Source organism: Felis catus, chromosome A2 (genome assembly GCF_018350175.1).
Source record: "Felis catus isolate Fca126 chromosome A2, F.catus_Fca126_mat1.0, whole genome shotgun sequence".
In the NCBI taxonomy this organism is placed as follows: domain Eukaryota; kingdom Metazoa; phylum Chordata; class Mammalia; order Carnivora; family Felidae; genus Felis; species Felis catus.
In genome coordinates, this window is record NC_058369.1 from 14,542,751 (window position 1) to 14,566,188 (window position 23,438).

General features: G+C 48.5%; 1 protein-coding gene across 5 annotated transcripts in view; it reads left to right on the forward strand.

The window, feature by feature from the left end:
* The window catches only part of GATAD2A (GATA zinc finger domain containing 2A), a 104,949-nt gene that overhangs the window by 71,724 nt on the left and 9,787 nt on the right, over positions 1-23,438 (forward strand). For all 5 annotated transcript variants that reach the window (XM_023247858.2, XM_023247857.2, XM_019820232.3 and 2 more), the window contains 6 exons: positions 17,669-17,801; positions 17,928-18,059; positions 19,812-19,901; positions 20,515-20,646; positions 20,814-20,981; positions 22,587-22,866. In XM_023247858.2, coding sequence (XP_023103626.1) covers positions 17,669-17,801; positions 17,928-18,059; positions 19,812-19,901; positions 20,515-20,646; positions 20,814-20,981; positions 22,587-22,866 — 935 coding nt within the window. The remainder of the gene's footprint in view (positions 1-17,668; positions 17,802-17,927; positions 18,060-19,811; positions 19,902-20,514; positions 20,647-20,813; positions 20,982-22,586; positions 22,867-23,438) is intronic.

Consider the following 23,438-nt stretch of genomic DNA (forward strand, 5'->3'; position numbering starts at 1 on the left):
TCAGCATAGACAAAAATAACCATTTCAGCTCTCTGGAAATTGACCAAGGTATACAAAAATCTCTTGTGTTTATATGTTTATAGATCTGTCAGACAATGATAGTATAAAACAGGAGGAATGAAATGGAGCTCTTTTGGGGTTAAATATCTACATTTTACCAGAGTCGAGTTAATATTAATCTGAAGTATGTTGTGGTAAATTAATAAAATTATTATAATATCTAGAGCAATGATTAACAAAATAGCTTTAAAATATGACTTAAAAAATCAACAAAAGAATATAACGGTACACTAAAAAATGTTTAACACCAAAGGAGATCATCAGCAAGGAACAGAGGAACATAAAAGTAAGAATGGGTGTAGAATACAAATAGCAATATGACACCTGTAAACCCAATCATATCAATTATTGTGTTAAATGTGAGTAGTCTAGGGGTACTGGGTGGCTCAGTTGGTTAAGTGTCTGACTCTTGATTTCGGCTCAGGTCATGGTCTCACAGCTGTGAGAGGGAGCCCTGCATCATCTGTGTTAGGCTCCGTGCTGGATGTGGAGCCTACGTAACATTCTCTTGTCTCCCACTGCCCCTCCTGTGCTCTCACATGCACTTGCTCGCTCTTGCTCTCTCTCAAAAAAAAAAAAAAAAAAAAAAAAGGTGGTTTAAACACCCCAATTATAAAGGCAGAGATTTTCAGACTAGATGAAAAAGCAAGATCCAGCTTAATTATATGTTATCTGTAAGAGACACCCCTTAGATTTAAGGATGCTTAAAATCCTTTGGTAAAGTGATGGGAAAAGCTATACCATAAGTAACCATAGGAAAGCTAGAGTGACTATCGATGTCAGATAAAATCGACTTTAAGACAAAAAAATATTACTGTAGCCAAAGGGCAGCATTTTATAACAATATGTCAGGGAGACATAACAGTTATAAATGTATATGCACCTAACAACAACCCCCAAATACCTTAGGAATAAATTGCTAGGATTGAGAGTAGAAATAGACAATTCATCAGTTATAGAGAATTAAGTACTCCACTCAATAATTGGTAGAACAGCTAAACAGAAAATTGGTAAGATTCTAGAAGACTCAAAGAGCATTGTTGACTCATTTGGTCTAACAGGAATCTATAGAAGACCTGGTGACTACAGAAAACAGAATATATCTTTTTACATTCTCATGGATCATTCTCCAGGGGAGATCAGATGCTGGGCCATAAAACAAGTCTCAAAGATGGTTGTGGGTTTTTTTGTTTGTTTGTTTTTTTAAAAGACAGTAACAAGTGTTGGTGAGGATGTGGAGAAAGTGGAACTCCTCTCATACTTTGCTGGTGAGAATGTAAAATGCATAACAGTTGGCAGTTTATTATAAAGTTAGACATGAACATTCAACATGACCCAGTATTCTATCCAAGGATGGTACTCAAGAGAAATGAAAACATGTGTCCACACAAAGACAGGTACATGGATGTTCATAGCAGCATGATTCATAATAATCAAAAAGTGGAAACAGTCCATATAGCCAAGATTAAATAAAATGTTATATCCATGCAGCGGATTACTATTTAGCAATAAAAAAGTGAACTACGGATTTATGCTTCAGCGTGGATAAACCTCACACTCCCTATGCTGGTGGGAAGACAACAGATCCAGAGACTGCTTGTTGTATAATTTCATCTACAGGGAATGTCCAAAGCAAACTTACTGTAGAGACTGATCAGTGGTTGTCTGAGGGCAGGGGTGGGTGCAGTGATTAACATCTCACAGGCAAAAGGGAACTTTTGGGGGTGGTGGAAGTATTCCAAAATTGGATTGTGGTAATGGTTGCACAATAAGTTTATTAAAAATCATTGAATTGTACTCCTACAGTGAATGAAGTTTGTGGTATGTAAATTAGATCTCAATATGGATGTTTAAAAAAACTAATGAGGTTAAAATAGTTTGGTTTCTGTTCTGGCATCCATAAATGTGCTTACAAGAAAACAGAAATCCACAGAGGTGGAAGTTGAGCCTGCTGGCCTTGTGAGACCAGCCCAAAGGTCATGGGCACATGCCTACCCTCCCCCTCCCCCCCTCCCCCCAAGTCAGGACTATTGGAGGAGGCTAGAGCTGGGGCAGGCAGTGGAAGCTATGTTGAGTTCTTTGTTTTGTTTCTGTGATAAGTAGATTCTACTCCTGTACTTTGCTATAGAGAATCTCTTTCTGTCACAAATTGTTGATCTTTAGAAATAATCTGGGCCATGCATAGATGAGAACAACTTTTTTCCCCCCTCATTTTGGGTGGAGGAGCATTTAACTCAATAAAGTATGAGCCTCTTCTCTAGATGTCCTGCACCTGAAAGGTAAGGACTAGGTGTCTTGTTGCTCTGGGCCTTTGTAGGGTGGGAACTCCATGAATGGCCACCCCCATGCTTTACTGAAAACGTGTTTATATATGCCTTTTTCTGAGACATCAGCCCTCCCTGGATTGTTAACACACCAGGACCAGGCTTACTGTGATAGGCACCGTGGTGGTCCCTGGAGGTAGAAATGATAGGACAAGATCTGACTACAGCTACTTTCTGGTGTGCTGTAATATGAAAGAATGTACAGAGGTCTTGGGGAGAAAGACTAGAAGTTAAGGGGTATGGCTCATTGGGGATGGAAGTCAATGGGCATTGAAGCAGATCATCTATACTTCTTCATTTTACCTCGTTGGGGCTCCCTGGGTCCCACGGGGGCGGGTGGGGGGGCGGGGTAGTGGCAGACTAGTAGGCCAACTTCCACTTCTCAGTAGCCTGCTACATGGGCCTCAGTGGATGTGGGGCAGATGTACTGATGACTTCCTGTCGGGTTCTCTTGGGGTGTGTGGCCTTTGGGTAACTGCATGTCTCCCTCCTCTCTTCTTATCCCTCTTTGCATCATGCATCTCACCCACAGGATGGGGCTTCATTCAAACCAAGGGCTTGCCCTGTGCTGTGGGTAGAAGGGGCTCCTATCTGGCACTGAGGGGCCCTTGGCCTGTTGGGGACTGGCAGTAGCACCTGAGGTGTTAGAGCTGTCCCTGACTTTTGTTTTTCTGGCTTTCCACACTCCCTTGTCAGACACTTGTGAACTTGAGCATACTAAAAATGCATAAAAGTACTCTCTGTTTTACCAAGCCTGCAAAGCAGGGCTCTTTTGTTAAAGCTGGTGTTCTTGATGACAGAATCCCTGCTCCATCTTTCTTTAGAGACTTTGGCATTCACCAAGGAGGTGACACATCTGTAAATAAACTAGTCATCTCTTTTGTGCCTAGGGATGTCACTACTCATCATTTGGTATTGAAACAGGGCTTGGGTGTCCTGCAGTGGTGTGTTGTGTGAGGGCACAATCATCTACACTCACATTAACGTCTGATGTCTCTTCCAAAGCGAAAATGAATCTGAAAGTAACATGATAGTGCAGCCACAGCTGCCTCTTGTCTATAACATGGGATTATGTGAACAGTCTTCTTCTGTTCTATATAGAAATGGGGCCTGCAGGAAAAGGTGTGTATTCCTTAACTTTTCCAAGATGACATTCTAGGTCATAGGTAGAGTTCTTGTTGTGGTGGATGCTCTTTACAAGCAGCCTCTTGGGAGAGGAAAGATAAACACTTGGGTTGCCTGCCTTGCAAGGAGGTAAAGCGCAGTGAGCCTCTCCTGGTGTGTTTTTCACCTGTGTAGTCCAAAGCCTTATCAGGATACAGAACCTAGTCATCACCATAAGAAGGGGCCATTTATACATTTCCTGTCATCCTTGACTGGGTGTACTCTCTCACCCTAGACTAATCTTGCCTCTTCTCAAAAATGGATTCTAGAAATGGAATCATGCATGTGCTCAGTGGGGCCTGACTTCCCTCATTCCATGTGCTTTGGGATTCATCCCTGTTGTACCAGTATTTTCCTGAATGACTCCTATGTGGGTATGCACAGTGTATCCACTCACCTGTCCATAGACACCTGGCAGTCTGCAGTTTGGGGCTGGTGTGAGTACAACTGCTATGATTATTCCTATAGGGCTGCACATGGGCATCAATTCTCATTTCTCTCTCTTGGTAAATACGTAGGGGATGAATTGCAGGGTCACAGAGTAAGTGCATGTTGAATTGTTATTAAAAAAAGAAAAAAAAAACCTACTAGGCCTTTCCCCAAAAATACCTGGGCTGTTTTGCTCTCACAGGTATGGGGATTCAGCTGCTTCATACTCAATTTGGTATTGTCATTCTTTACAGTTTTAGCCATGGGGTCTACAAAGAGGTCTGGGTCCAGGTCCTAGCCTTCTTGTGTGACTTTCACCTTTACCCCGTGATGATAAAAGGGTGGTCGTTGCCACATGGGCTGTATGAGGATAGAAAGGCAGTTCTCACCAGCTATGTACTGACCCGAGCCCCCATCTATTCTCTTTTCAGGACCGTGCCCCATCATAGCTGTGCCTGGTCTGGCCAGCTGTCTGCTGGAATGTGCATCCTTGAGGGAATTGGGTGGATGTAACACAGCTGTGGGTGTGATGGCTTGGGTTTTTGCACTGCCTGGGCAGGTGTGGTTGCAACCCTCACTCTTGACTCTCTGACAGTCTTCCTCATAGGGAATGACCATCTCTCCCTCCCCCTCCCCTTTTGTGTGAAAGCTTTGGAAGTCTCTCAGCCAGAAGCCTATCTACTGTGTGACCATCACTTCCCCTGAGTCTGGGGCCTCCTGCACTCTTCTGGAAGGTTCTCTGGAGTCCAGCCCAGCCCCAGCACCTGTTGTGGGCTGGCTGCTGCCTTTTACTTTCTAATTCTCTACTGCTAGGTGACTTCTAGGAGGGGCTGGGCAGTCTCAAGGAGCAGCTCCATCAACTCAGACTAGAACTCTCCATAGCCTGCTTGCTTTTCTTAGCTTGGTTAGTGCATGGGAACTGAGAGGTATATTCCTTTGGAAATCTGGTTCTGATTCTGTGCTTCCTTCCCTGCGTAAGCTGTGGCCTCTCTTATCTCCTCATTCTCTGCCTTATCCCTTCCCTCCAGGCTCTTCATCCCAGTTCTTTTTGTCCACATGCCTTTATTCTGGACTATATCTTATCCTAGGTTTGAAATTATTGAAATTTGAGGGGTTCACCTGTACTTCTAAAAATCATTAGGTAATGCTGGGGTATCAGAGTGACAGACTCTGGATGTCCTCTTTCTAACTCCCAAAGAGACTTAGTTCACATGGGGCCTAGTGTAAGCCAGCCTGATAAGAGGTAAGGAGCCACCTGCCCCTTGCCTTTACAATACCTTCCTCTAGTCATGAAGGGTTGTCCCTTTCTCACTGGATGGTGCCTGCCTTCTTAGGGATGTGATGGTCCTGACAGGAACCAGAAGGCCACTGTGTACAGTCAGTGAGGTAAACGCCTGTCAAGACTCCTCCTTTAGCAATCAGGGGCTCTTCAGACATGTGAGTTAAGCAGAATTATAGATTAAGCAGGTCATTTTATTTTGAAATTATTTGGTTTAATTCTGCAGTTGAAGTTTCTGATACCTCTTCAGCACATATTCCTGCTAGTGCCTTGTTTGTCACCTGACAGATTCCTCATCCTTTAACTGGTGCCTTAGCTGCTGTAGCAGGTCATTTAAATGTTTTACCTGCGCAGATATGTGAGGGCTCTTACCAGCCCTCCACTGTGCCACTTAAAACTGCTTTCATGTGCTTTGTTTTGTATCTTGCAGCCAATTCTGTGCTGTATTGAGAACTGTTTGTACCAAAACCATAACAAACCTGGATGGTGGGGGTGGCAAGCACACTGGCCTGAGGGATCCTGTCCTGTCCCTCGCAGTCACCTAGCCTGGTGAAACAGTGGGATGAAGAGGGCCCTGTGTAGAATAGGTAAAAAACAGGGGTAAATGCCTGGGACCTCCCAAGGGCCTGTGTGACTCCAGGTGGGGCAACCAGGAGTCCACCTTGAGAAGACTTTTCTCAGCAGAAAGCGCCTGGAAGAAAAGGAGAGCTGACCCAGTGGTAAGAGATTTCCAGGGTGGTTTTCTTTCTGTCAAAGAGATGAGCATGTGAATTATAATTTGTGAGCCCAAGGGGAGTAGCAGGTGGTGGAAAAAGAATTGGCGCCCAGCAGCTTCATTCCATTCACATCCCCACGTGGCCCGGGACCATTCACTCTACCCTGGTGAAGCTCATTGTCTTCTCTGATGTGAGGCTGGTCGTTCTTAAGCTTCGGAAGCTCCCAGTGTGGTCTAGTAAGGTGTGTCACAGTGCTGATAGGAAGACGTCTTGGGACTTACAGTTGTCCAATAATGAGGGAAAGGAAGGCAGGTGAATGGTCACAGACCTCTGTGGGAAAAAGGTGGTGACACAGTGGCTAGGCAAGGTCAGTTGCCTTCAGAGACACTGAAGTGGCCAAAGCAGCCTAGATGTTGGTGAGAGGGGCCTGCCTGGGGGTGGGATGGGAGAGGAGGTAGGGAGTGTCTGTTGGGTGGAGAGGGGAGACATACCAGACGTTACTAATCCCTTTCCTTGGGTCCCAAGCCATAAGACTGCTTATTTTTAGAGCTTAAATCATAAAAATAGTCCTGATGTAAATAACCACATTGAAAAGCTTTATTTGGATCTTAGCGGGACTAAGACCTGGTGACATGCAGAGTTCCCTAGTGCAGGGCCTTGATAGCATTCAGAAGCAACTTTAACACAGCCACACTCTCTAAAGGGAACAAGTCCAGGTATCCACTGTTCCCTCCTTCAAGAGGACTTGCAGTGTCCGTGGGCAGTGTGGGAAAGAGTGGTCTGGGTAGCACATTTTATGGAGCTCACACACCAGAAATTGGGGTGCTTAGGGGCTCCAAGTCCTTGGAGGCACTGGGTTTGGTGAGAGGGCCTGAGAAGGCCCACAGTGGCAGTGGGAGCAGGGCCAGGTTATCTGGTGGGAACGATGAGCCATAGGACACACCTTCTGGAGGGGAGAGAGTTGATGTGCTCTGGGCCTGGATATAGCCCAGAAGCTTGTGGGACACCTGATTGTGATGGTGGAGGTAAACATGTCTGGAGGAGGGAGGGAGGGAAATGCCTTTACCTGGAGAATGGAGGTAGGAAGGGAATGGGGTATGAGAATGGACACCACCCCTAGTGTCCTGGCATTAGGAGCCTGGGGCACCTGACTGACCTCCGAGGGAAGTCTGGGCTTGGCCTGCCCATCTGCATACGCAGGGTGTCTAGGCTGCCCTAAATGGTGCCAAGTTCACTGTGAATTGGGTAACTGCAGAGCCTGTACAGTTACCACTACCCCCACCTTTTTTTTTTTTTTAAAGATTTTATTTTTGAGCAATCTCAAAAGTCAGTGTGGGTCTAGAACTCACAATCCCAAGACCAAGAGTCGCATGCTCCACCTACTAAACCAGCCAGGCGCTCCTACAGTTGCTGCTTTTAAGGCCATAAACAGGGCCAAATTTTGTTGGCTTATAATTGAATAGATTTTATAGGGAAATTATGGCGAATCTGTTGGGTGAGTTCTGTGAAATTTTTAGCGTGTCTCACTTTTCAGAACACAACTTTGGCAGCAAGTGACAGCCATATGGGCCATGATGTGTCAGGAGGACTCCACTCAGGAGCCTTTGCTCACACTAGCCCTTGCCATGGGAAACCTTGGCAATGCCTTGCTGAAAGCATTGGTGCAACCCCCTTTCCATCTTGGTTATGTGAAAAATATCTCTTGGCCATTTGCTGTGTTGGAAATTTGAAAATATTTATTAATTGTGTCCTGGATTTGGTCATCATGTCTCCTTAGACTCATCTGGGCTGAGAGTTCCTCAGACTTTCTTATTTTTGATGACCTCAACAGTTTTGAAGAGGACCGGTCAGGTGTGTTGTGGGAAATCCTTTAGTTGTGATATGTCTGGTGTTTTTTCATTGTTGGCCTGGGTTGATGGGTTTGGAGAGGACCACAGAGGTGCAGTACTCTTCTTACCATATTGTCTCTACAGCACATGCCATCATCTTGACTTTTCACTGTGATGTTGACCTTGGCATCTGTCAGGTATCTCCACTGTAAAGTTACTCTCTTCTCTCTTTCTATGTTGGACTCCTTGGAAGGAAGTCACCAGGTGCAGCTCACACCTGAGGGGTGAAGAGTCACACTTAACACACACCTCCCGAAGAGCAGAGCAGCTGCACGAATTATTCGGGATTCTTCTGCCTCGGTGATTTGTGACTTTTCCCCAAGTGATCTTTTACTCATGTTTGAGTTTGTAATACCATGAAACATTAGAAAATAGTAGTTTACAGAGTTATAGAGACCTTTGAAATATACATTGCATTATTCAATATCACAAAATCAGATTAGCTAATATCTGACTTCTTGGGCTCATGGAAGCAAACACAAATTTTCCAAAATTCTACATTTTGTTTGTTGGAAGCTTGGACTTTTATCATTGGCAACAAATGCTGTCGGTTGTTTCCTAGAAGAAACAGGCTTTGCTTTAACCATTTTGGGGGAAATGTCTGCCAAACACTCAAAAGTCTAAATAACCACAATGTGTCTGTCAGTCTTTCCTTCATGCATTGTGAGTGCTCATACACATGCTTTTCTTCTGGATGGCTGTCATTTGGTACACAGCAGGAGTGCTTTATCTTGACACAGAGTATTAAAAAGGTACGTACTTGGGCACCTGGGTGGCTCGGTCGATTAAGTGTCCGACTTCGGCTCAGGTCATGATCTCACGGTTCATGAGTTTGAGCCCCACCTGGGGTGAGCTCAAGTCCCACTTCGGGTGAGCTCGAGCCCCACTCTGGGCTTCACACCCCGTGCTCGCTCGCTCCCTTCTCCCTCCCTCTGCCTCTCACTCACTCATGCTCTCTCAAAAAAAAAACAAAAAAAAAAAATTGAAAAGGTACATACTCCAGGGTTGAGATTAAATAAAGTCAATAGCTTGTACTTCATTCAGGGCTTTGCCTACAGTATGGTGTCACTGAATCCTGGCAATTTGGCTCTACTGTCCTAATTTGGTGAAAAAGGCAGTTGTCTCAGTGTTACAATGAAAACGACCTGGCAGAGCCCAGTTCAATGCAGAGTTGCTTAGGTGGGCTGGGGATAGGTCATCTGGCATGGGCAGAGACCAGGACATCCACCAGAGCAGTGTGCTCACATCTCAGGCAGCAGTGGTTAATGGCCTGCTGGAGTCAGACAGTAGAAGGAAGAGAAGCCCTCAGTGTGGAACCTTGTTCCCAGGGACTTCTGACTGCAGGCAGGTGGCCTGATGAGTCAATTCAGAGCTAAATTATAGCTGCAAAGGTGATGGGAACTGTTCTGTCTGTCCACGTCACGTTCAGCAAGGATGGGGAAGAGAAGTGGGGCTGTCATTTGTGGACTAGGTGCACTTTTTGTGCCTTTTACATTTTACAACATTCCCTGGAGGTCAACAGAATCCCATTCTGCAGATGAAGGAACTGAGGGTCATTGAGGTTTGGTGATTGAGTGGAGCCCCCGTAGCTGCAGAGGTAAGCCCAGCCTCCCATGGTCCTGCTGCACTTACAGCAGCTGGAGCAGATCTGGTGGGGTGTGGGAAGCACCAGAGCTGTGCTGAGAGAACAAGTTGAGATTTGCCAGGGAAAGGTGGGGGAGGATCCAGCTGTTTGAAACACAGATTTTTTTAAGGGGGCAATAAACTTTCAGGCAAAAGCAAGCACTTTCCATTTATCACAAAAATTTGTAGTTGCTCCAGGCTGGAAAGCAATGTTTATTTCTCATGGGTGGTTTTCATCTGCACACAGGTGAGTTTTCTCTTGCTGTGAGGTGGTGAAGGAGCTGGCATGCCAGGAGATGTGTTTGGGTTTATGTGATGTAGGGATTCCCTCCATGCTGCAGAGTGCTCCTAGGTTCTCTTTGTGTTCGTACCTGGAGGAAGGTTGGTCTGGCATGTGGGTCCAGTGACTGGAGGAAGGAGGGAACGCCAGTGTTGGTGCTGTGGCGTCTAGGGTCCCCTGTTTCTTTTTCCTCATTCTCCCAGGCCCTGGGCCCTTTGGGAGTCTGGATGCCTGAGTGCTGCATCCACCTCCCCCCCCCCCCCCCCCCCGGCTCATTTCCTAGGCAGGCAAGAGTTGTAGCCCAGTCAGTCTGAGGGCCACATCCATGTTGTCACACTGTTCTCTCTTTCTCACCTCAGAGACTCGGCCTGTGGATGCTGCTGGCTTGTCCAGGATCCTAAGTATAAATAAAAACATTTTCTTCTTTAAACTAGTCCAAAAATGATATTTGATAATCTGAGTTAGAGGTGTCAGAGTTGACATCATGTGAAACCCATCCTCTCCCATGCTGTGACTGCTTCTTTTTCTGGGGTGTCATTGAGCCCTTTAGGCCATGGGCATGCAACTGTTCTGATCCGTGGTGGGGGCCTCGGTCCCTGTGCAATGCACAGCCTTCGGTGTCCCAGAATTGGGCAGGATTACCAAGGGTCCACAGAAACCTGGGCCTAGTGTGGGCCCAGGTTATCTGCCGCCATAGGTGTGTGACCTCAAGAAGTCACACCTTTCAGATTTGCCTGAATGGGGTGACAGTCAGTCAGTTGAGAGGAGTACACAGATTACAAGATTACATCTTGGTGGTTGTCACGGAGATGGCCATCGTAGAGGGTCAGCAAATGTCCTGGGTGATTTTCCAAACCTAACATAGGTCAGCCTTTCAGTTCTATGACTGTGGTCATTTGTAAGAAGTGCCCCTTCCCAAATTTCTGAGCAGAGCATACTGAATTGGATTTAGACTTCTAGTGGTGTCAGATCCTGGCTAGACATGTGGCTGCTGGCAGAGTTAGGCTGCAGTGACCTCCTTGGGTGGATGCCAACCCTCCAGGTTGCCCCATTGCCATTTGGTGTTGGGGTCTTTATGTGGAGCCACTATTAGCTTCTCTCCCCAAGGAGTGCTTTCTTTAACCCATCCTTGCCCTGTGTCTATAGCCCTTAGTGACTCTCCACGCCCCTAAAACTGGCCCCTGTTGCTAACTCCAGTTATAGTGAAGTCATCTGGGCCTCTCTGGCCAGGCTGTGACTTCGGGGGCTCGTATGTTCCTAGAAGGAGCCCCAGCAGGTCAGGCTGAATGCTTCCTGGCCTTGCTAACATAACAGCACAACACTCCTCTTCTCTGGCCATGCACCTTGGGACTGCTCTCCTCTGTGCTGGGGGTCCTGGAGGGGGGTTGGGCTTGCAGGGCCAGAGCCCGATTCCAGGAGCTCCTTCTCTTTCTCCTGAGATGCTCAGCTGTAGCTGTTGCAGGGTGCACCATAATGGATTCCCAGAGTGATAACTGGACCTGAAATCTCCAGGAAGAATGATGGCTGGATTTCAAAACTCTCATCCCCAGCTGCTCACCTCCATGGCCTCTGTGGCCAAGAAACAAAATATGTTCTGACTTCCCAGCCCCTATAAAGCAGACTCTGGGCTTTTCTCTTGACATCCCAGCCAACAGAGTGTCAAGTTACAGGGCTGGAAGAAATGGTAATGGATGCCAAAAAGGGAGTCCAGGGAGTTGAAGAGGGGCCAGGGCAGGCAGGAAGCAGGTGGGCTCCAGGGCCCTGAGGGTCTGGGGAGGGGACCAGGCACCCGTCAGCGCCTACCATCCCTTGGGCAGGCAAGTCCTTAGCTTTGGGGCACAGCCCGTATCTGTGTGCAACAGAGTTCCCTCTTTAATCGCATCAAGTGTCCCTTAGTGAACTGTGCCCCTTGGGAAAGCAGGGTGGGGTGTTGTGGGGTCCTAATGAGCAGTCCCATGTCCAGATGGCCATGAAAGATCCCAGAGACATGTGCAGGATCTGCCAGTGAAATGTTTTGAGGTGGTAGGACTAACCTGGGAACTTGTGGTAACCATCTTTCTCTCGTAGGATTTTTCTAGAAGTGTTTCTGGAAAGGGGATACTCATTAGATTAAGCATGTGGAATTGCTTTCTGGCTTTGATTCACACCACTCAATGCAGTGCTTAAGCTATGGTGGCTCCCAGACCCACAGATGGCCCTCTCCTCTCCTATGGGACACTCTGTTGATTTCCTTTTTTGAGCCACTCTGGTGTCTTAGGTCTTTCTGGAGCTGTGCTTCCATATCATCTCAAGTCTGCATCTGCCATGGTCTTCCATGTTCAGAGAACTGCCCCCCGCCCCCAACTTTTGGGAGTGCTTTAAAATTCAGCAGGGGTGACTGCTTAGGTAAACCTTTTCTTTTCCACCTTCTTTCTCCCTGCTTTGTCCCAGGGTAATTTCTAGAATGGGTCTCCTTGTTGGGGACAGTCTGAGAAAGAATATGGAGTTATAATGGTGTGGGCTGGTTCCCTGGGGAGGGCAGAGCTGGGCTATCAGCCCCGTTAGCTTAATTGTTTAAGGTATAGATGCATTAGTGTAGCATTGTCTTGTCATGTCTGCTTGTTGTTTGGTCCTAGCTAGGTACTGCTTCTTGGGCTCTCCTCCTTGCAGTCCTGTGTCAACCAGACTGGATGTCCCCAGTGGCATTGTCACTCATTAGGATAGCTGGGCCCATCTCTGTGTGTCTGTTGACCCTCCATCCATACAGCTAGGTTGGCATCCTCAGTACGGTCAGATCCTACTGGAGCATGCATTCTGAGGGGCTAAGCGGAAACTGCAAGGCTTCTGTGTCCTTGCCACAAAAGCTTGTAGCATTGTTTCCTCTGCATTCCTGTAGGTCAGAGAGTGAGCCACAAAACCAGCCCAGATCCTAGAGATAGGACTGGAAGGGTGTGTGAGCGTGGAGAGGTGTGGTCTTCTGTACATGGTTTTGTTGACTGTGAGTAGTAAGGCTTCTTCTTAACAGTCACCAAAGTCCTGACTCACAAGTTAGGAGTTGGACTTCCAAGACCTATTGCTTGAAAAGACATGACGACACAGAATTCAGAAATCCTTTTAAGTGAATTTGCACATCCTTTAGCAACGTGGCATCTGTGCATGTGGAAAGAGCCGCCCACATCAGTCCGTCTACAGGCATCACTGGATTCCTCATGAGCTCACAGACTTCATCCTGGAACCAGGTGCTAAGGAAGAGTAAGGTGGGCATGCCCACCAGCCGCGTTGCCTGAGCACCTACTGTGCCAGGCCCTGCACCAGCTGCTGTGACAGAGCAGTTCACAGAACAGACACATTGCTGCCCTTTCTGGGTTTGAGAATATTTGAGTGTTAACCCTCAATGGCTAGTTGTCTGCTGTGTGCCAAGCTTGTATTCATGGCAAGCAGCTCCTTACTGTTTAGGAAAGATTGGAGCCTGAACCTTCCTGATGGGTTCATAGGGTGTCCGAGCCTCGGCAACGAGATCTCACCTCACCAGCAATCCTGAGGGTCAGCAGAGCAGGAATTCCTGTCCTGTCCTTTTAGGAGGCACAGGGAGGGAAATGTCCTGCCCCGGGTCTTCACTTACAAGAGGTAGAACCAAGTGAAACTCGGGTGGCTTTGTGGGGGAAGTCCCCAGTGTGCAGGCTTGGTTCATAGTGCCTATTTATGGTGAGCTTTCATGAGTGCAGCCACAGGCTTTGGAGGAGGCCCTGTTGCCTGTCCCCACCTCCCAGCCAGTGTGGCACTAGAGAGAGAGGTTCCTGCCCCTCTGGCTCTGTGGAGGTAGGGGGCATCACCCCCTTTCCTGGGGCCATGGTGTCACATCAGGGCTGGACCCCTCCCTCACTCTTGCCCTTTGCGTGTTGGGTCACCCTGGGAATATCTTGGTCCTCATCGGGAGTTGAAGTGCCTCGGCCTCGTGGAGACAGGCTCCAAGTGGGGCTGGGGGGCCATGGCTACTGTGCCTATGATGGTTTCCAGTCCCAGCTAACAGTGGGGGAACCTGCTTGTCAGACAGTAACATTGTCACTCTGGGAGGCTGTAGGATGGTGAGTTGACCTAGTAGAAAGGTGAAGTCACTTTCCTTGGACTAATTTGCTGGAGTGAGGGTGAGTAAGCTGGCTACCAGCAAGGAAGCCTCTGCTCAGGCCTGTGCTGCCTTTCAGTGGAACCCCAGAATTCTGTCCTGGGCTCCGCCCCCAGGAGGAATAGTACCAAGCATAGCTAAGGCTTCCCCAGGCATGCATGAGTGGACTAGGGGAGTGCTGATCATGCTCCCAGGGCTGGCATGTTGGAGGATTGGGCCAGCCAGGGACCTTTCGGAGGGTACATGGTTTGAAATGTGTGTTGAAGTGTGCATTGAGGCTCACAAGGGGGCCTCAGGAGTTTGGTGGAGGGACATTCCATGAAGGGACTGATCGTGAAGGCGGGAATAACCCACAGCACCATGTATCTGTGAGTAGGAGCTGGGGTTTATAGGGGCTGGGAGCTGGAAAAGGCAGTGGATAGGTTTGGCCTGGGAGGTGTGAATGGGCTCCAGTGGAGGAACACAACTGAAGGAGGGTCAGGTGGAGCCAAAGTGAATATTTGCAAGAGTGAGTGAGGCTGGTGCTAGGTCTAGCAAAGCCCCCTACCCAGCTCTTAAACACAGCTAATAGTTACCTGCCTTTCCCCACCTAGCCAGGCCCAAAAGATGAGGAGAGCAGGGGAGAGTTCTGGTAGGGAATGGTTGTAGCTGACTATACCTGTCTCTTCAAGTGGGCACTGAGGAGGAGTTTGTTGTCCTGAGACCTTGTTTTGTTTACAGTCCTCCCCAGCTTCTCTAGTGTGTGCAAGAATCTTGGGGATCTTGTGAAATGTAGGCTGTGATGGAGCAGGTCTTTGGGGTAACAAGATACTGTATTTCTTCGAGCTCCAGTGAAGCTGTCCCTGCTGTTCAGTGAGCCTAGGCAAGTGGTGGTCCATTTCTTGGGCCCTGCTTGCCCTTCCTCCTCCTGGGGGTTCTGTTCCTCCTGGTGGATCCTGAGGATAAAACTACCTTTTATCCGGGGATTTATCCTCATTGCTTGGCATAGCATCTGCTTTCTTAGGTGGGTTTTCAGTAAATACGAGTGGATGAATGAATGAAGTGTCCCCTTTCCCACAGTCAGACCCTACATCAGGCATGCCTGTTCAGAGAATAACAAAGGTCAGAGCTGCCAAGCACAGTTTCTGTGTTCTCTTGATGAGACTGCTTCCCCTGGCACAGGCTAAGGGGGACACTAAATATTAACCTTGTGCTGACTACTGGGATGGTACCCTGGTGCTGAAGACATGGGATCTGTCTTGAGATAAGATTATAGTCCTTGCCTTCTCTCTAGGAAACTTGATGGAAGATTCAAGTAAGTAGCAGAACTTTTGTGTTTCTTTAGCCAGGGCTGACATATAGAGGAGAAGGTGGTGAGACTGTTTTTGCTGATAATAGCCTGGTCTGCTTCCAGGGATTTTCATAGGTCACATAAAATCTCTTTTGATCATGACTCCCAAGATGGGCAGAATGGGCTTATTAGATTTGCCCAGAAATCATATGGCTCCCAAATAAATTTCATGCTCAGGCGGCTACCATGGACTAAAAGCAGTAGAACAGCGTACCTGGCCACAATGCCATTTCCCTGGCATTGTTGGGCTAGATTTCCTCTGCTTTTGTTCTTCTGCCTAAATGTTTTTGTAATTTAAAACAATTTTTTTTTTTTTAAAGAATGCCCATAGTAATTTTCAGCCTGTGTCAAAGGGGTGTTCTTTTTCCTGAATTAAAAGCACACTCTGATAAAGTACTGAGACTTTTGAAACACCTTTACTTTAAAAATTGAGTTCAGCAAAGTTTTCCATGTTGGAAACTAGAGGGGCTGGTGGCCTCTCTGTGTTTGGAAGAGGTAACCCTGATCCCTGTAATACACCAACAGCTCCCTGTGGGCTGGTGCCACATATGAAGTTCCTGCAGCTGGGCAGCCCCGGGGTGAGCTGGGTTGCCTCCATTTTCTGACAGCACCTGAACCCTACCTCACTTCTCAAAATGAAGGCTGCGTGTCACGAACCGGTTAGAACTGGCTGTTGCCATGGTTTTCATGTTGGAAGGCACAGTTAAAAGGGTCACATGACCAAGGAGGGAAATGCCTTTGTCACATGACTTTTTGGCGGATGATTAGCATACAGGAAGTTCACTCCCTGCTGGCTGCTGGGATGCTGAGTGATCATTGATGGGGGGTGGGGTGACGTCATCTCTTGGATGAGTTATTGATTAGTCTCAGGCCAATATGAGACGTGGGAGTGCTGTGGTCAGAGTGGCCATCTCAGGGAGCTTCAGCCTCCAGATGGTCTTGGTCCCTCACCCTGCCCTCTTCCCTTAGGCAAATTTGAGTTTTATTGGACCTCTCACCTTTAGAAAACTGCATGCCCCCAATAAGATGATAAAAAGTGATTGCCATGATCTCTGTGCACTCTTGCTCTGGAAGAAGTGCCTGCAGTCTGCAACTCTAAACATGGTTCTGTCTGGGTTGCTGCTCTGTCTGCACAAAGGCACCTGGGAGCCCACCTGAGCTGGGACCAGTGGCCACAGCTCCTATGCTAGGGCCTTGCACTGCCCCTCAATATCTGTGGATGCATCCAGAGAAAATGGAACTGGAGTCCCGAGGTCACCTTGAGAGTTGATCTTGGGCAGATTGGGGAGTCCGCAGACACACAGATGAGTGGTGGTTCCCAAATTGCATTGGTCTTTGGTTTGGAGAGGTCCAATGTGATGTTCTGAGTTACTTTATAAACAGCCAACCAGTTTCTGGACTTGAGAATGTGGGTTGATAACCCCAATGAGGAGACTGTATACCTTGAAATAGCACCTTTTAGTCCACTCCCCTGATCTCTTGTGAGAGTTCAGTCAACAGCTACACTGGTTAAATCCGATCAAGGTTAGGAGTATTGAGGTGTAACCACCATGTGACCCTTTAGGAGGAACAGGGGGAGAACTCTAGGGGATGGGGATAAGGGTCCAGAGGTAGACATGAACCCTCGGGATTTGGTCCTCTGAGCCCGTCCATCCCTAAAGACAGCTCATTCCAGGAATGAAAAAGGCAGCTCATTGGGCTATTAAAGTACTAATTCTCCTTCTATAACTCTGTCTCTCCTTGGGGGTCTGGTAGGAGGAGTGGGACAACTTAGAGCTCTTCTTCCCAATTAACTTCATCAGTTTGTTCTCTGGGTCACAGTGCCACCTAGTGGGTGTGTTTGGTCCTCCACTGGTTTTCCCACTGACGAAAGGAAGGATCAGATCCTTTTCATCACAAGTGGAGGCCAGGTTTTAAGGGAAAGTTCACATTTGGCCAAAACGGAGATGCTTGGTGGGAGGCAAGCACTGTCTCTGGGACCTTGTGTGTGGACTCTGCGACACAGTAGAGGCTTAGACACTGTCACACCAACACACAGGAGCCCCAACAATAGGCCAAGACCCTGCCTCAGCCCCAGGATCAAGGGCTGAGTGTTTTTATCCAACACTGAACCACATGGTAGAGAAGGAAGCTTTGGTGTTTTCCAAAATGGCCGTATCACCCTTGAACACACCAGCTTGTCCTTGGCTCTGGGTACACAGAGGTGGGCAACCAAGAATGGTCCTAGCTAGAGGCCTAGCTGTGGGCTTGGGTGCCTTATGATGAGTGCAGTGAGAGAAGTCAATTTGGGTGTACGGTAGGGAGGACACCCAAGGAGAAGAGACTTGGGAAGGTGAGCAGGACAGCCATGCTCTCCACCTCTATGCTGTGACTAAATTTGTGCATCTGTGGTGTATAGGTTCTGGGCTCTGGGGAACGGTGTCTGGCAGTGTCCAGGCAAGCTGGTAACAACCTGCTATCCCTGCTTCACAGTGACATGAAGTCTGAGAGGAGAGCCCCCTCTCCTGATGTGATCGTGCTCTCCGACAATGAGCAGCCCGCAAGCCCAAGGGTGAACGGGCTGACGAAAGAGGCCTTGAAGGAGACCAGTACTGAGGCCCTCATGGTGAGCTTGTCCCTGTATTGGGGGATGACCCTGCCTGACAACACCCTGAAACGGACCTGGTGACATGGGGCTTGTGCTCCCTGGCTGTGGCCCTCCCCCTCAACCCTTGTTCTCTTGCCCTTACAGAAAAGCAGTCCTGAAGAACGAGAAAGGATGATTAAGCAACTGAAAGAAGAGTTAAGATTAGAAGAAGCAAAACTTGTTTTATTAAAAAAGTTGCGGCAGAGTCAAATACAAAAGGAAACCACCACCCAGAAGGTGTGTGTGCGTCTGTTCTCTCCTCAAGGCCAACAAGAGCCATTTAGAACAGGGGACAGAAGTTCACAATCATTACCTTGGCCCACCTCAGTACCAGGAGCTGGAGCGGCTGGTCATGGGTGAACAGGTTTCCTCAGGGGTGTGAGGGTCAAGATCTGAAGTGGAAATTTGCAGTCTCAAGTTTGAATTTTGGATTTAGCGAAAACGATGTCAGAGTAAAAGGATATTACAGTGCATTTTGGTCTAGAATATTCTCAATCTGAGTATGTAAAACTTACTCCTTATAGATTATAAGCCTTAAGAAAACAGATGTCTTTGAAGCTGTTAGAAGAACATTTCTGGATTGAGAACTGTCACAAGCCCATTTACAGAGAGGCCTTCTGCCCTGTGGATGGCCATGCTGGGCATCAGTGGCTACCATGGTTTTGTGGACAGATTCCCTAATGCTACAGGGGCATGCCAAGTGCTGCCCAGGCCCCAGAGTTTCGGTCCTAGGGCTTCTGCTCTTGCTATCTCCCCTGGGGTCTGAGGCTCCTTATACTGCCTCTTAAAAATTTTTTTTTTTTTTTTTTTTTTTTTTTTTTTAACATTTATTTATTTTTGGGACAGAGAGAGACAGAGCATGAACGGGGGAGGGGCAGAGAGAGAGGGAGACACAGAATCGGAAACAGGCTCCAGGCTCCGAGCCATCAGCCCAGAGCCCGACGCGGGGCTCGAACTCACGGACCGCGAGATCGTGACCTGGCTGAAGTCGGACGCTTAACCGACTGCGCCACCCAGGCGCCCCTAAAAATTTTTTTTTTAATGTTCATTAATTTTTGAAGCAGAGAGAGATACAGCGTGAGTCAGGGAGGGGCAGAGAGAGACGGAGACACAGAAGTGGAAGCAGGCTCCAGTTTCTGAGCTGTCAGCACAGAGCCCGACATGGGGCTTGAACTCACAAACTTGGGAGATCATGACCCGAGCTGAAGTCGGACGCTTAACTGACTGAGCCACCCAGGTTCCCCATCCTTATACTGCTTCTTAATGCAGCTTACTGTGTGAGGCCAAGGTCAAGTTTGTATTCTTGGGTTTTTTTAAGCTACCCTTCTATTTACTTCAACCACTTTATCAGTAAGTAAGCTAGAAAGTAAATGTGTCTTGGGCATTATGAGCTGACAGTATGTGGAACACATGTCTTCTTAAGGGAACAGGACAGGAGGATACTCATTGGTCTGCTTAAGGCTTTGCTTGAGCTCCCACTTGCACATAGTCAATTAGTGGACATGGCCTGACATCTGTTAATCTCCCAGTGGACAGAGCCCTGCTTATTACTTGTTTTCTTGTCAGCTGTTTAAGACTCGATGAAGTGAACGAAGTCTGTCACTGTCCCTTCTCTAGTGGAATATGTTACTTTAAGAAGTGCCTGGACTCAGTGTTTTCTCACCGAGGTTGGGATTAGTCTATCCAGGCCTGGGGCCCTTTGGCTCAGTCACCACTGCCAGCCCTTATATCCCCAGGAAGGCAGAACCTGCTCTTGAACCACAAAAGATGCCAAGCGTCCCCAGGGGTGAGGGGGGCTGGAACATTTCTCCCCTGCCCATTTCAGACATGTCAGTTCCTGCTACAGACGTAAACAGACTGGAAGCAGAACCTTTGAGAGACTGATGCTTTTGGAAGAGGAAGAAAACCAATTTTCCTCTGTCTGGATTATGTGTGAGGGGAGCAGGACTGACGACTCCCTCATCTCTCACATGTCCTGCTCTCTTGCAGCCCACAGGCTCTGCTGGGAGTGCCGTGACCACCCCTCCCCCGCTTGTGCGGGGCACCCAGAACATTCCTTCTGGCAAGCCATCCCTTCAGGTCAGTGTTCCCTCTGTGATCCTGGGCAGTCCTGATCCAGTTCCTGTGAAAGGCTGCCCATTCCTTCTGATTAGATTTGAGTGAGGCCCAAACTTAGGCCACTGTTGACATCATGAATAAATAGTCACTGCTAGGAGGACTCCTAGCAAAACTGGAGAAGAACCAAGATTTAGGCAGAGCAGGCTCCTTTCATTTTGACACTCCCAAGGGTGGTTGTGGGATGCAGCAGGACCTCCTCTGTCCATAGGATGAGATGGGTAGAGCTCCTACTCTCAGACATGAGATCCAGGTCTAGACAGGGGCCCACCTTCCCTCAAACAGGCCTGAGCCCCCAGCTCAGACCAGCACACAAGTGACACCCAGCCTGGGTTGGCTGGACACCTGCTGTGTGTGAAAATATGCTACCTTGTTGGTGCAATTCACTTTTGAGTGAGCCCAGTCTGCACAGCTCTTGTCAGAGTCCATGTTCCTTGTTTTCTTGTGCCTAGAATAGACATTTTAGTGCTTCCCCCCTGCCTTTTAAAACAAGTGTGTACTTTTACAAAACAGCAAACCTGTTTGTTTAAAAAAAAAAAAAAGCCATGTAAAACCTGGGGTTCGGTGCCGTTGACAGACCTCTTCGACAAGAATGCCTGGCAGTGTCATCCCACCACCCCTGGTCCGCGGCGGACAGCAGGTGTCCTCCAAGCTGGGGCCACAGGCGAGCTCACAGGTCGTCATGCCCCCACTCGTCAGGGGGGCTCAGGTGAGCAGGGCGTGCTTTTAGGATGCAAGAGTGTCCAAGCAGCTCCAACCAACCAACCACCTCACAAGAACAACCCTTCCCAGTCATCAGGTTGGGGGCTCTGGGGCCCAAATCTTCCCTCCCTCCATCGTCCCTCTTACCATCTTATCCCCTATCCCACCCCACAGCAAATCCACAACATCAGACAACATTCCAGCACGGGGCCGCCACCGCTCCTCCTGGCCCCTCGGGCCTCTGTGCCCAGTGTGCAAATTCAGGGACAGAGGATCATCCAGCAGGGCCTCATCCGTGTCGCCAATGTCCCCAACACCAGTCTGCTCGTCAACATCCCACAGGTGAGGGCTGTGCTGAGTCAGGGTGGGGCACATGCCCTACAGACACAACACATCAAGGGCCCACAGTCCTGGGGCATAGTCTTGTCACTGGAGTGGTATGGTGTGGCCTGCCCACTCAGAACCAGGCAAGGCCTTGTATACCCTATGGAGGTTTAGACTAGAGCTCCTTGGGACCTGTCACAGTATGAAAGTCACGAGCAGGAGTCCTGTGTTCAGAACTGTGGTCTAGCAGAGGTGGGTAGCTATTGAGAGGGGGAGAGGTGCAGAGCTGAGTGGTGGGGGGAAGATTGAGGTTGCGTATAGGACTCAGCATGTTTTGGGGGATGGATGAGGCCAGGTGAAGAATCTGATAGGCCTGGAGATAGATGCGGGGCACCATAGCCTTCCCCACCCTCCTCCCTGTCAGCATGAGCACATGAGGGGAGCATGTCTACAAATGTCCTCACAGCACCGGCACATCTATTCTTAGCCGTGAGTCCCTTCACCTCTTGTACAGAGCCTCTGAGATGGGGTGGGTCTGTTTCCACCCAGCAGAGCCAAGAAGATGGGATCAGGGTGGGTGGGCAGGCTGGAAGCAAGAGCTTTATTGACAGATAAATTACTGGGTCTACAGCGGCTTTTGCTGATGGGTGTGTTAGCTTCTCTTCCTCCTATGGTGTGGTGCATCTTTGTCTGCCTCCCTCAAATAAGACCCCGGCCAACAGAGCTCTGGGCAGCATCCCTGCCTTCTCTGAAGTCAGACCAGGCCAGTGTGCTATGATGGCTGGCTTCCTCTCTGTTGGGAGGCTTGCTCAACTCTGTGAGAGTGGTCCTGGGATAGCATCGTAGGCTCCCTGGGTCCTGTGATGTGTTGTGTGCAAGTTCTTGGGTATGTCTATTTTCCTGGGGGTGGTGTATGCTGCTTTCCTTAGATTTCCAGAAGGGCACTGGTGAGGTCAACTCAGAGTTTTGAGGAAAGCGCTCGACAAGGTTGGGGGCTGGGTGAACTAGAGCAAGGAGAAAACGGAGCATTGGCCACTGGGATCCAGATGAAGGCAAGAAAAGTAGTGCAGGAGCACCAAAGATCAAGAGGGGGTAGGGGCAGGGATTGGTCCAGAAGCCGGTCTCCCCTGAAACCCCAGTGAGGATACATGAGCTGAGTAAAACATTAGTCTCCAGATAAGCACACACAAAGATGCTCATGAAGGAAATGCCACCAGTGTTCTAGTGATCCACTGCCGTACTGCTGTAATGAAGGAGGTCACCTAGCCCTGTGCTGGGAGGAGGGCTGCTAGGCCATAGTGACAGGACAGTGACTGTGTTGCCTGAGTGGGGGTGCCCACTGCCCTAGTCGTGGTTTTGGTTTCATGGGTGTCGTCATGGCAAAACACAGCAAATTACAGACTTTAAATGCATGTAGTTTATTGGATATCAGCTAAACCTCAAGTGTGTTTACAGGATTGGTCAATCTCATAGAGTGATGAGTTTAACGCTGCTTTGCCTGTTGCTTGCTGATGTCAGGAAGCTCAGAGTTATTGTCTTAAAGACAGTGCAGCTGATGATGCCATCCTGGGCTGTGGGGTCAGGCACCCCCAGCACACTGACCAGGTTGTTATCTCCCAAAAGCCTTCCCCAGCATCGCTGAAAGGGACAACAGTCACCTCTGCTCAGGCGAACTCCACCCCCACCAGCGTGGCCTCTGTGGTCACCTCTGCGGATTCTCCAGCCAGTCGTCAGGCAGCTGCCAAGCTTGCGCTGCGCAAACAGCTAGAGAAGACGCTGCTTGAAATCCCCCCTCCCAAGCCCCCTGCCCCAGAGATGAACTTCCTGCCCAGCGCTGCCAATAACGAATTCATCTACTTGGTCGGCCTGGAGGAAGTGGTGCAGAACCTGCTGGAGACGCAAGGTGAGTGGGCTTTGGGGCCATTTTCATTTCTTGCCACTGAAGTTTCTCTTACGTAGGTTGTTTTGAATGCACAGCACGTGTTAGAATATCAGTTCTGCTTGCTGCGAGGCTTAGATTACTTTTTTGCTTGTTTTAGTTCTTGCATTTTTAAAAATACTTATTTTTGAAGTATACTTGACATACAATGTGACATTAGTTTCAGGTATACATTATAGTGATTTAATAGTTTTATGCATTAATCAGTGTTCACCACAATAAATGAAGCCACCATTTGTCACCTTAGATAACTTCTTAAACACATGACAGTCACCTTTCTTCTCTTGTTGAGGCTGCCTCTGAGAGCTGGGCCCTGAGGAAGCCTGAGGCCCTGCACACATGGTCTGAGGGGGGTGAGAATCATTCCCCAACAGCTCTGTGACGTTGGGGCAGGGAGAAGAGGGTGAGGAGAAACGTCTGCAGGAAGTTGACAGGCTTTGCTTCCAGATAGGGCTCTCAGGCTAGAACTTTCCAGAGCCTTGAGTGCTCTGAGCCCCCAAGGTGGGAGAGGGACACCTATGTCTGGGCCAGATTCC